This window comes from Drosophila biarmipes, chromosome 2L (genome assembly GCF_025231255.1).
Source record: "Drosophila biarmipes strain raj3 chromosome 2L, RU_DBia_V1.1, whole genome shotgun sequence".
Taxonomy (NCBI): Eukaryota; Metazoa; Arthropoda; class Insecta; order Diptera; family Drosophilidae; genus Drosophila; species Drosophila biarmipes.
The window spans coordinates 20,231,699-20,243,903 of record NC_066612.1 but is presented as its reverse complement, the minus strand read 5'-3'; the positions used below and the strand labels follow the sequence as shown (position 1 = coordinate 20,243,903).

Below are 12,205 nucleotides of genomic sequence, written 5' to 3'. Positions count from 1 at the left end.
TTCAGGTACAAATAAATCATTTTTTCGGACCACTAAAAAAATGTGTATCTTCACAAATTTAAAAATTTTAATTTGTTTTTTCATCTAAAAATATGCTTATTTTGTTATTAACAAGAAATAATTGAAATATTTAAAGTAGACTTTACATATGTATCATCATATTTTTTTTACTACTGCTGTTAAAGATTAAAATTCACACTGTTATTCCTTAATCGCATGGCATCAAAAGGCTGTTGAATTATAAAAGCGTAATCTGGAGTTCGTGTTGCCCTTGAGCTGGTCAAATTTATTTAATCTATGTCAAATTGGACCCATCAAGTGCCAACTGTCAAAATATTCAAAAACCGACACTTTTCGTCTAGACTTGGGCAGCCGCAGGCCCAGTTGGTCATACTTCTGGGCCAATTATCAATATCTGAGCAGGAACTGGAGCAGGTTCCAGCCAGGACCCCGAACTGGAGCAGCTATAATTATGACATATGATGGCACCGATGCAGGGACCGACCCATGTCAAAAAGTCCGTACATACAGGCATAATTTGGACTGGATCTCTGGACGTGGACGAGGGTCTTAGGTTCGTGGAATAATGATGCTGGGCTCTTGACACATTTGAGTGCTAATTTAAAAGTCTCGCACATGACCATGGCCAGGGATGCATCGATTATGGAAAGCATGGGAGAGGTGTCATGATTCTTCCTTTCCCCTCGAAGGATCATTAACTGTGCACAAAAGGAAGGAAAAATAATTCAACAACTTATACGGAGTCATATTTTAGGATTAAGGCAGTTAACTTTTAGAACTGTTATTCATGACGTTGTACTTCATATACTCTTAAGATCAGGGTTTTTGGATGTGATTAAATTATCTATAATTCTGACAATGACGGGCTTTTGTTCATCTAGACTACCTATTGAAAACATTATTATAGCTTAATGTTTATATATTTGGGAAATAAAGTATGCAGTCTTGCTTAAAGTCGTAATGCTGCTTGCATATGTTCATATCCCTAGCACTCCCCTTAATTAACTATAAAAATGAATTTTAAGAATGTTCTCCAATTCTAATTCGAACTCTTCCAATACTGTTGACCATTTTTGCATGTTTTTACATTTGGGAGTAAGCGGCGATAATTGAAATATATCGTGTCTGTAAAATCATTCGTCTGCCATGTACAACTCATTAAAAATCGTGAAAACTGGAAATGGAGAATGGGGGTTGGCCCTGAAAAAGAAAGGCACTTTTTCTCGAAGTGTGATTTCATTCCAATGAAAAGTAAATACCAAAAATGAGACCATAATCAACGTGGCACATTGTATACATTGTGGGTCTGCCGGCTACCCCTAACAGCCCCTTTCTATCACGCAGACAGACATTTAACGATAACACCCAAAGATATCAAAATCGAAATATCGTGAGACGGTCCCGCGCAAAATGCTTGACAAGCATAACAAACACAGGGTACACGTTCCCTGGTCCTGGTCCTGGGCCCCGAGTCCTGAGTTCTGGGTCTCAGCCAAGGCTTTTATGATGGTGACGACCTCTCCCGGCACCACCCACAGGACCTCCCGAAACACCCCACCCACCGCCCACCGCCCACTAGGACGCATTCAACATGGCGTCGGTGGCTGTTTCGCTTTCTGTTTCGCTTTCCCTTCGCTGGGCGGGGGATTCCCCCGGTTCGGTTTGTGTGCGATATAAACGAAGTTTACCAAATAAATAAAAGCCCTCCACCGCTTCTCGTCTAGCGATTGGGTTGCAATATATCGCGTACGTGCTGGCATGCCATAAATATGTGGCCCATGTAGATGCGAGGCAACAAAATTATATTTCTGTTTGTGTTTGCAACAATTTATTTTTCTCCCCGTCCGCCCCTATCCGCCCCTTATTGCCACGCCCACCGTGGCGATAAAGCGAAAACATTTTTCCAGCTCAACTCGCTGCGCAATCGATAACGTCGGGGAGACAAAGGAACCATCGACGCCGAGGAGAGCAAGGAGGGACTTCCCCAGCTTATTAGATGTAGTGTACCGAGTACCCCGGAGGTAAGCTGCCAAATATGTAGTGCAAGCAAATTTGGCCAGAGACCGCAGCTTGTGGCGAAGTCCGAAAAGGAGCCAGCCCATATCCTTGCATATTTGTGTTGCGTCCTGGGCAAGGCTTTTGTGTATTCATGTGGGCACAGAATTAAAGATTTCCACAAAAATCTGTCTCTTTACGCAAATATGAACTGAAGAATGTGCAGGATTTTATCAAATATACGAAGCTGTGCTCCTTGGAGGTCAGCCTGTAGGCGTTGGGCACAACAAAGCCCAACCAATCAGTGCGGTAAAAGCTCACCAACTGGATATCTTTGGGAACCATGCAATACTATTTTTAAAAGCAGAATTTTAAAAAAATGTTTAAAATATTACAGAAATTATAAAGGGCTACTGCACACTGCACTGCACGCTACACCATTATATTTTAATTTTAAAAACTTGTCAATGGAAGATTAAATTACTGTAGAAATATTTTTTAAGAACCCCCACATCTTACTTCCACTTTTAAATTGCGTCCTGCACTCAAGAAAACCTGCAGGAAGAAAAACAAAGAAACTTCGCTGGCAAAGGAAAATGGCAGCAGAAAAATCGGAGCACAAGCAACAAGCCAACAAATTTAAAATGTGAAAACTTTGCAAGTAGTTGAAAGTTGGCAGCAGGCGAACGAACCGCAGTCGCCGGGGAAAAGCGACGGGGAGTTGGGAATGGAGGGAAATTCTTTGTCTGCAAAGGGTGCTGGGGGTGCCGAGGGGTGCAGGTGCAAACAGGGCTGAGATACGGGCACACGACTACGGATACGAACTCGAATACGGATCCGGGACTCGATGATTTGATGTAGTTGAAAATTTGCCGCTGAGATTTTCTTTGTGGTTTCGACTTCTTTTGATATGAGAGCATTTTCCAACGTGGTGCACACTCAAGAGGAGTTTCCCCGATTCCGGCGCCTGTCATTTGCCAATTCAACTAAAACTTCAAAGAACCGGCAGTGCATCCTTCTGCCCGGAAGAATAATCCCCAAGGTCCGTCGCCATTTTGGACTGGGTCGCTGTCGCTACTCACGCCCACAAAGGAGTCGCAACCACAAAAACAGCACATTCAGGCAGTGGGTGTTATGAAATATGACGAGATATGAACTCATATTCCACCCTTGGCGAGCTCTCCTGATTTTGCGCAGTCGCGTAGTGGGAAAAGGAAAAAATTATCATCGGAAATGGTCAACCATTGGCCACGAAAAAATGGCTCCGATATTACTATCAAATTCAGAACATGTATTCCGTTAATGCTTCCACTTGTAATACATAAAAAAGACTACATTTTTTGATATTAACATAAATTAGGGAGTTGCTAGCTCCTCAGCAGCCACAAGGCCCTTGGTCAAAATGCCAATCAAAGTGGCGCTGATCAAATATTATCACAGCAAGGCCGCAAAACAATGTGGAGGCCATCAATCAAAGGGCACTCGGCAGCCAAACCGGTCATCCATTCATCCATCCACCCAGATCCTGGCCGTCCAATCTGCAATCACCCAATCGCTCAGGCGTATCGCAAGAACAACAACAATTTTCCAATTAAGCGACCAAAAATTTGAGCATATGATGATTATTGACGATAAGAGCAGGACACGGAGCTCCCACCGCCCAAGGAATCCCAAATGGTCTGCCGAAATGTGCAAATAAATCGCACAATTGTCCGACCGTCCGCTCGTCCTCTTCGGCAGGATTCCCTGCTATCTGCGAGCATCGAAACTAAAAGTTAGCTGCGGCCACGCCAAACCAAAACAAAGAAACTTTCGTTTCCAATTTTCTTGATGTATTAAATTATTTACGCCCTCTTGAGCAGAGGATTCGTGTGCGTGGCACTCATATAAGACTGCCCAGCGTCTCTATAGAGATGCATATATATATGGACTGGTGCTCATATGTAAGTATATAGTCTCTGGATAACTTACTTAATAGCAATTGTCTTCTTTTTTATGTTTTGCTGCGGATTAAATATTTAATGGGATAGGATTATGCTTTCGAAATAATTTGTCTTACTATGTAAATTAATAGTTTCTGAACTAAAAATTTTAAGTATACATGGTACATAGATACGTACAAAGTTATCTATAAAATCACACAAAATTGTGTCATCACCGATTTATCAATTTAATGGAGTGTCAGAGGTATAGATTACTGTATTCCATACAAGTACTACCTTCCGCAGTTACAAATTGCTTTTTGATTATAAATAATTGATAAATAATTTAATCTTTGATTCGTTGTACCAAGAAACAACGCACTGATTTTCTAACCTTAAAGCTAAGCCTGCTTGCTTCATCCAAATGTATTCGTCCATCTTCTTGCGTGCAAACTTACGGCGCCATACATCCTAATGAGAGAAATTGGCGTTATCTGGAAGGAAAAGATAAGCAGGTGAGAGTGTCGCAGTCACTTTTACACGACTTAACTGTCACCAGCTGGACCGATCCGCTCCGATCTTCAAAGGCGAATCACCAGGGTGGCAGGTACCTACTGGGGAATGGGAGCTGTTGATTTTCACAGTTTGTGCGCAGAAAAGAAAACTTCCTAACTGCAGCCAACTCAATTTCACCCAGTGGGCCACTGAGCCAAATGTGCAGCGATCAGCTCACGGCATCGACGGGGAATCCCCTGCTCCGTCCAGAAGCAGTGGCAATTTATGATAACCAATTTGCAGGCTACATCCATTCCCACACGAGCGGTTTGTTTTGCCAGCACCGCTTCGAACCGAGATCCCAGCGCGCGTCCAAGCCAAAGTCGAAATCAAAGGGGCAGTAGCCGAGGTGGGCTTAATCACTGCGCTACACGCATCGTTAAATGTTATTAGTTATTACCAAGATGTGGCGAGCGGGTCGGTTGTTGGCTCCGGGGAGCAGCTGGAGTAAAAGCTCCCGCCCGCTGATATTTGCGTTTTTTTGGATCTTAAAACCATATTTATTCTTGTAGTTTCTACTCTCTTTTCCTAGAACTGATTTATTGGTATTTTATTCAGTGCATATGGGCAGTTCCGCTGTCCTAGTGCTTCAGAGCCCGCTGTTTAGAAGAGAACATACGGTAGTTATTAGATCTACTCTACAAAATAAAAAGCAAATTGCCTTTAGATTAATAGCATAATATATTTTCAATAAACGTAATAATCCCTAAATGAAATTGGTTTCTGTATCGCACAATTTCTTTAAATATTTTACCTGCATATCATATGATAACAATATTTGTGATTTAAATATTATGAGGTCTTAAATGTTTAAAACTATTTATGCGTTACCAATCCAAAATATACTTTACACATATCTTGATATACATTTAAAGTTGATTAAAGTAGATGGAAGCGTTTCCGACCCTATAAACTTTATATATGTATATTCGTCTGTCCGTCCGTATGAACGCTGAGATTTTGGACACCAAAAGAGCTAGAACTACCTATCTTCTTGTTAAAAATTGTTAAAATCGGACCATCTATTAACAATTTATAATCTTAACAAAAAATCGAAACTAGGTGGCGCTGCATATCTCTATCGCACTCTTAGCTGATTAATGGGCATTTGATAGTCGGTGGCATCGACTATTGCGTTCTCTCTTGCTTAACTTTTTGTCTTTAAACAAAACGTATATAATCCAAAATAGGTATTTTAAAATATATATGTAAAGTAATAACTAAAAAGTAGTCATCCTTGTCATTACTTCTTCAGAAGAGGTTAAGGGTAATCCTTGAATGCTGAGTGATGGATGCTCATTTGCACACAAGTATATGTACATAGAAATCGAAAAGTGCAACTTTCTTGCTGGTGTCGCGTTGATCGCGAGACCTGAGCATCATGGATAGGCAGCCAACCGTGGGTGGGTAACGAAAACATGTCAGCGAGCCGGCGAAGGCAAGAGGAGTCGGTCGAACGCATACCGAAATATGGCCGGTGCTAATTGCCCTCCAAGTAGCTACTGCTGCATCCCCAAAGTCCAAGATCCGTCTGCATCCCATCGAGCACGCCAGTTCTTTCCGTCTGAGTGCGTCGCAATCTCGGATCGCAATTAATAAAAGCTCTGCCCGCCCAGCGGTTTCGCTGCAGTAGCATCTCCAGATTGCCCGCGAGTGGACGTGAATATTAGCTATCAAAGACCCTCTTAAGATTAGCACCCTGGATAGCCGCATCCATCACTAAGGACTTCACCATGAAGCGTCTCGAGTGGCTACTGCTCCTGGCGTTCGTAGCCTCCGTGTCAACGGCAGTGGCTCCAAGGAGGAGACGCCACAGTATGGTGGAATCGCCCTCCTCAAGCCTCGGCGATTGGGGATCGGCCTGGGGTCTAGGTCCAGAGATGGCACTGGTCAGGAGGGTGTACGATGACTGCCAGGACAAGAACGACTTCATCGGCTGTCTCAAGCAGAAAGCACTCCATGCCCTCAGTCGAGCTCTGGACCAAGACTCCATCAAGATCGTGGATGGTCTGGTGCTGGAGAAGCAGAACCAGAGCGAAACGGAGAGTATCTTGGGATCCCTGACGGATGCCCGCCAATTCGGCAACCTGGCGCCCATCGATCGAGCCCTTCTCTCCAAGGCGGACAAGCTCATGCGGACGCACACGGTCAAGATCGACATAGGCGGTGGCGGGGACGGCGGAGAGGACAGTGTGGGCCGCGGCCACGAGCATGGGCACAAGAAAAAGAAGCACAAGGAGGGGGGCCACATCAAGTACGTAGTGGCCGCCCTCCTTACCGCCATGGGAATCGCGGGACCTTTGGGTCTAAAGGCTCTGGCCGCGATCGCCGGCAAGGCCCTCGTCATCAGCAAGGTGGCCCTGACAATTGCCGGGATCATTGCGCTGAAGAAGCTGTTCTCGCACGACCACAGCGAGGAGACCAGTTTCCAGGTGCACGCCGGCGAACACAACAGGTGAGTCTTCAGTCTGACTAAGTGATAAAAAAACCTTAATACATCAAATAAATATATATAAAATAAGAAATACGATCGGACTGTGAATTTTATAATACTCTAAAAAAAATAAGTTATACTACTACAGAGCAATGCTCAAAAATTTGATTTATGATATATATGTATATTAAACAATGTGTTCCAATTTTAACTTAACAAACTACCTAAAGCACTCTTAATTATTTATAAGAACTTTAATATGTAGTCATCCGCTGAATCATATTTACTTATTTTACGACTTCAACTTGCAGGCGCAACACATACGTGATTCGGCCAGTGTCAAAGACGAGCGGTGGGGCAGCAGCCGGTGGGGTGGGCGTGACTGCCGCCGGTGGCAGCTCTTCGGTGGACCCGTATCGCTACTACTACGAGTACCACCAGCAGTAACGCGTAACGAAGTGTCGAGTTGGTGTCTGGAGAAATCTTCGCCGTTATCCGGCGGAGTCCTGAAGCAGCTAGACTACCAAAGAACCGATCCACATCCAGTCGGGCCAAGTGGAGCCCGGCAGCAGCCGTTCACCTTATTGTAGCTCCTAAGTTGTAGGCTAATATATTATGCAGTTGCCTGAGCCCAGAGAATAAACCCCGAATAATAAACGAAATACAATGTACTCTAGGAGGTAATATGAAAGAAGTTCCCTGTTTATTCGTCATCGAGGTAAACAATATCGGGGCTTCGGAATGTGATTTAGTCAGAGTCATCCGATATAACATAGCTGGCAGTATTACGAACGCCTCTAACACTACTTAGGAGCGTTTGCTGTCGACCCGAAGCACGCTGTTAAAGATTTGAGAAGATTTCGGAATGAAGTAATGAAAATGAGTTCTATTGTGGTAATACACACCGTATTGTTCACAGTCACTTCCAGTTGGGCCTTTCCACGTGGGGCAGCTGGACAAGCGGTTCGACCTCGAGCTGTTCCACGTCCCCGGCCTCGTCCACGCCCCGTCGCAGGGGCTGTGGAGGTGTTTGGTTCGCTACCCAGGACTGTTGTGGACTTATCTTCGCGCTTTATCTTCAGGCCCTGAGTATCGAGCATTTTCAGCAGAGCTTCGTGATTGTGGCGCGCCCTAAAACTCGCCAGCTCTTCGTCGACGTTCTCATCGTTGGGCATGGACTCCATTAGATGATCCACTGCTTTTTCCTTGTAGAATCTGCAAAAAATTGGTTTAGAAAATACAATTTTTTCAATGGCCACTCACTTGACAATATTTTCAGCAGCATCAGCATCCCTTCGCTCCACCAATCGAAAAGTCATCTCTGCTAGTGCCTTGGAGTGGAATAACCTCAGTGGTTTGTTGGACTTGGCCTCTTCGAAGTAACGATCCACCAGCTCCTCCACGCGAGTGGCATCCGCCTCCTACAATGTAGGTTGTAATAAGAATAAAAGTAAACATAACTTCTATAGTGTGTCAAGGCATAATATATCAATGTAAAATCTAAATGAAAGTTGTGATGTATGAACAAAACTCTCAAGTTTTTAAAAAAGTTCACAACAACCCTCCTTACCAGTGCCCGACGCAAGGCCTCCTTGTCCAGATTGACGGTCTCCGCTTTGGTACGCTTGATCAGCTTGCTGAATTGCACCACGTCCTGAACATTGGCCACCCGCGTGCTGAACATCTGGCCAAACCGAATAGCGTTGAACATGCATGACTCGTCGGTGTAGAGAAGCCGCAGCCGGATGAGCGGGAGCGTGGGCTGCCTGGGATGACCGGTGTGCTGCGTCGCCGCCTTCTCAAGCATGGCCTCAACTCGGTCCCTCGCGAATTTGAATACTTTGTTGGAGGCATCGCCCTCGTTCAGTCCCAATTCCTCGGCGAGGTCTGGCAGTACGACGGATTCATAGACGAAGGGGCGCACGGTCTGCAAGGGAAGCGCCTTAAGCTTGAATTTCCCCTTGTAGATCTCCAGCAGGCCGACGTGCTTCTTCTTCGCCTCGCCCTCGGACAAGGAAGTGGGCACCGAGGAGCCCGGCTGGGACACATAGAAACGCTTTTTGGCATTCTCCTCCGGCTCGATGCGGCAGTCGTGTTCGTGGCCCCAGATCACCAGATGCAGGAACGACGGCAGCAGGTCTTCAGGCAGGTAGTTCTTCGGGCCGCGTTCGGCTCGGTTCTGATGCACCACCAACAAATGGAACCAGTCCTCGTCCTCCTTTGACTCATTCTCCGCTTCGCCTTCCGCAACCGTTTCGGGGCAGTTGAACTTAACCTTGAAATCCTTGATAAGTCTGGCCAGCCGCCCATCATGGATGTGGCTAAGTCCGTACAGAGCCAACTGGCTCTCGCCCTTGCGCATAAGGACGGGGCTGATCTCCACCTGGCTGAGGTCCGTCCAGCGGCCGAAGTAGTTGACCAGACCCGAGGTGCTCAGCAGATCCAGGGAGCTCAGGCGACCGAAGCCACTGGGATCGTCGTGATTGCCGTGAATGGAGAACACCGGTATGGCGATGTTCAGGTTGGGGTCCTCGTAGTTGACCGACTGGTTGACGGCATTGTGAAAGCACTGCGCCTGGTCGCTGAGGATCTCCAGGGAAACTGGACGATCGCCAAAGGTGTAGCGCCGCAGGAGCTCGATGCATCTGGCGAAGATTAAGTATTAAATAGATGAGACGAATTAAAGCACGCTCCCAGCTCACTTATGCATGGAGTTCTGGCTGGGCACCGCGTCGTGAAAGAGGTCGCCACCTAGCAGAATCATGTCCACATCCTCGGACACCGCCAGTTCCAGGATCTCCTCAAAGGCCGTGAAACTGTCCTCGCCCCGGACTGCGTCCTTCTCACCATAGCCTAGATGGTTGTCGGTGGCCACCAAGATGCGAATCACGTTGTCCGTATCCTGCTCTGCTCCCGTGGTGTCCGCCATGGCTAGTTAGATTCCTTGAAATCCGAAAAACAATGATTTTTGCGCACAAATTTATTTCGTCAGGAGTTATAGTGTTACCAGAGCAGACTCCGTATTAGATGTTTGGTATTTTATAATGCGCGGGACTGATAAAATGTATTTATTATTCAAAATACGCTAAAAAGTCTCCAAACAGTTTTTAACAAGCTGGTTTTCCTATAAAAATGCCACTTTAGAATACTTAAGATAGTCGTGGAAATGTGTATTGTTTAGTTTAAAATGTGCTGTTTCGTTAAGAAAATCTATTGTCTTAATAAACCAACTTTTATTATATGAGCGTTTTTATAAAATTATATATATTTGCCTGTGCACCTATGTGTATGTATTTTATAACTTTGTATAAATTTCTCCTGCGATCTACAGGTCATTGTAAACAGTCTTAAGCTAAATTACAGATAAAAGATCATTGTGTAGCCTGTCAGCCAGGTAGCAACTTCACATTAATGCTTATAGATGAGAGCGAGCTTTTATCCGCCTTTTCGATCACAGCTCTTTGATCGCTTCAGTACAATTTGGTTGTTTTTGCTTTTTGTTCAGTCTAGATATGGCATTATCACTTCGTGGATGACGTCCGTCCGCGTGTGCCAGGCAAGATGATGGACGTTGGGCTTGACCACGATGATCAGTTTGCCAGCCTCCTGAAGAGTTTTGATGCCGATGGAGTCGGTAGTGAAGATCTTCCGCTTGTTAAATGGAATCACATCCATGTTCTCGTCGTAGTAACTAAAGTGACTGGAAGGGATGCAAATGCGTTATTGTGTTTCCCAATATAAGATAGCTTAACGATTACCTCGACTGCCAGGGAGTGATCACATCGTCGTTCGGCCCGCCGATCATCACCAATCTGTTGAGCCGCACCATTCCCATCTTGAAGGATGTGGAGTTGGAGCTACGCTTTTCGTTGTTGATCAGCGGCAGGAACTCACTGTACTTCATATAGAGTTCCTGTCTCTGCGGATCGTTCCAGTACCCACCCACCGAGGTGTGCTGTCCCACTCGCGAGTAGAACAACTCGAAGGCCGTCTTGGCTGCCAGATCCGGGAAAATCAGATGCAGGAAGCTGGCTGAAAGTAAAATCAAATTCATTATCAAGGTTTTCATAACAAACCGACTTATATTTTGTACATAAAACATTAAAAATATACAACATTTTATTGCTATGTTCTAGAAGGGCAAAGTCAAATGTTTTACATATGTTCCAGATTACAAAAAACTAACCCCACTTTGCCGTTTTCGAAATAAATTATATAATTAATTGGTTTGGGTATTTGTTTCTAAAATATTAATGTTTTTTTCGCGTGACAAGGGCAAAATGAAAAACCTTTGTATCTTGGGTTATTATCGCGCTTCCACTAATACTCTATATTTATACAGATTACTTAGTAAATACTAAAGGCATTGGTATAAAAGGGGATTTCTGGGTTAAACTTACTTCCATATTGGCCCGCCTGTGGAGAAGATAGGGATATAAAGGTCTTCACATTGTGGTCGGGCAGACTTTGGATGGCAGCCCGGGCCAAGAGACCTCCCTGGGAGTATCCTGGAAAAAGTACAATACTAAGAATTACAAATAAACCACATGATGAAGGCTTCGCATACCCAGGACGATAATGCCCTCTGGATGAAGTTTGCCCACTTCGTTGAGGTAATCCCTAACTTGATCCACCTGCCGCCAGGCGTTCTCCAGACTATACCATCCGCTGAACTTGTCGCAGTTGTAAACAATGGTGCCAGGATGAAACTACAAGCGGGAGACAGAGGTTTGTAATCTTACTGCGTTGTTTGCGTCGAAATTGACCTTGCGACTATTGCTTCTGGTAAACAATAACAAGGGGAATCCAACAACAAACCTCTTCGATTTCCCGGACCAAAGATGACATCGACTCGGCGCCGGAGAGTATTCCGTGGAGGATGACCACCGGCTTGTAGGCCAGAGAGCCGGGAAGCGGTGAGCAGGACGCGAAGAACGCCAGCAGGACTTGCCAATGAAGCCTCATTTTGCTGAACAATGAAATTGGTTTGCAGCTGTTGTTGTTGAAGTATCCGTATCTTTATTAGCTGCTCTTCTTCTTGCTCCTGGCTTTGGAAATTCAGAGTGTGCGGGTTTTTACGTTGACACGCGAATGGCAACCTTTTTCGACGCAATTATGAGCAGAGCGGTGTTTGAAAGGCAGTTTAAAGTTAAATATATTATTTTTTTAGGGGTAACCCCAATAGTTTTTACGAATCTATCTCGAATTAATATCTTTTTCTATGAATTCATTCTAAACAAATTAACTAAAATACATTAAAAAAATCACACTTCTGAAT

The 12,205-nt window shown here is 44.8% G+C and overlaps 3 protein-coding genes and 1 long non-coding RNA gene across 5 annotated transcripts; 2 read left to right on the top strand and 2 right to left on the bottom strand.

Annotated features, from left to right (window-relative positions):
- The first annotated feature begins 291 nt into the window (after window positions 1–291).
- LOC127010710 (uncharacterized) lies at window positions 292–878 on the top strand. The gene is made up of 2 exons (XR_007763484.1): window positions 292–574; window positions 651–878. It is a non-coding gene; the product is annotated as an uncharacterized LOC127010710 (long non-coding RNA).
- A 2,413-nt stretch (window positions 879–3,291) lies between these two features.
- Window positions 3,292–7,606, top strand: LOC108033604 (uncharacterized). 2 transcript variants are annotated; one of them, XM_017107957.3, is made up of 3 exons: window positions 3,292–3,959; window positions 5,749–6,948; window positions 7,239–7,606. In XM_017107957.3, exons 2-3 carry the CDS (start codon window positions 6,227–6,229, stop codon window positions 7,372–7,374), a joined length of 858 nt encoding a protein of 285 aa, XP_016963446.1. In that variant the 5' UTR covers window positions 3,292–3,959; window positions 5,749–6,226; the 3' UTR covers window positions 7,375–7,606. The 2 variants fall into 2 exon arrangements, 1 of the variants encoding a protein (XP_016963446.1); XR_007763483.1 differs by lacking the exons at window positions 5,749–6,948; window positions 7,239–7,606 and adding an exon at window positions 4,047–4,837.
- Window positions 7,600–9,946, bottom strand: LOC108034300 (double-strand break repair protein MRE11). The gene is made up of 5 exons (XM_017109163.3): window positions 9,630–9,946; window positions 8,498–9,572; window positions 8,191–8,348; window positions 7,833–8,142; window positions 7,600–7,765 (listed from the first exon to the last, which is right to left on the bottom strand). Exons 1-5 carry the CDS (start codon window positions 9,854–9,856, stop codon window positions 7,676–7,678), a joined length of 1,860 nt encoding a protein of 619 aa, XP_016964652.1. The 5' UTR covers window positions 9,857–9,946; the 3' UTR covers window positions 7,600–7,675.
- Window positions 9,947–10,138: 192 nt separating this feature from the next.
- Window positions 10,139–12,184, bottom strand: LOC108033371 (lysosomal thioesterase PPT2 homolog). Its single transcript, XM_017107689.3, has 5 exons — window positions 11,746–12,184; window positions 11,495–11,636; window positions 11,328–11,435; window positions 10,686–10,959; window positions 10,139–10,627 (listed from the first exon to the last, which is right to left on the bottom strand). The coding sequence occupies exons 1-5, from the start codon at window positions 11,890–11,892 to the stop codon at window positions 10,429–10,431; spliced, it is 870 nt and encodes a 289-aa protein (XP_016963178.1). The 5' UTR covers window positions 11,893–12,184; the 3' UTR covers window positions 10,139–10,428.
- Between the last annotated feature and the right edge of the window lie 21 nt (window positions 12,185–12,205).

What these genes read in the sequence shown, in the direction of transcription:
- LOC108033604 (XM_017107957.3), top strand. Translation starts at nt 6,227, where the DNA reads ATGAAGCGTCTCGAGTGGCTACTGCTCCTGGCGTTCGTAGCCTCCGTG. An exon ending in CACGCCGGCGAACACAACAG is followed by an intron (nt 6,949 to 7,238) that starts GTGAGTCTTCAG and finishes TTCAACTTGCAG; the next exon opens with GCGCAACACATACGTGATTC.
- LOC108034300 (XM_017109163.3), bottom strand. Translation starts at nt 9,856, where the DNA reads ATGGCGGACACCACGGGAGCAGAGCAGGATACGGACAACGTGATTCGC. An exon ending in AGCCAGAACTCCATGCATAA is followed by an intron (nt 9,573 to 9,629) that starts GTGAGCTGGGAG and finishes AATCTTCGCCAG; the next exon opens with ATGCATCGAGCTCCTGCGGC. An exon ending in AGGCCTTGCGTCGGGCACTG is followed by an intron (nt 8,349 to 8,497) that starts GTAAGGAGGGTT and finishes CCTACATTGTAG; the next exon opens with GAGGCGGATGCCACTCGCGT.
- LOC108033371 (XM_017107689.3), bottom strand. Translation starts at nt 11,892, where the DNA reads ATGAGGCTTCATTGGCAAGTCCTGCTGGCGTTCTTCGCGTCCTGCTCA. An exon ending in ACAGGCGGGCCAATATGGAA is followed by an intron (nt 10,960 to 11,327) that starts GTAAGTTTAACC and finishes TTTTACTTTCAG; the next exon opens with CCAGCTTCCTGCATCTGATT. An exon ending in ATCACTCCCTGGCAGTCGAG is followed by an intron (nt 10,628 to 10,685) that starts GTAATCGTTAAG and finishes CATCCCTTCCAG; the next exon opens with TCACTTTAGTTACTACGACG.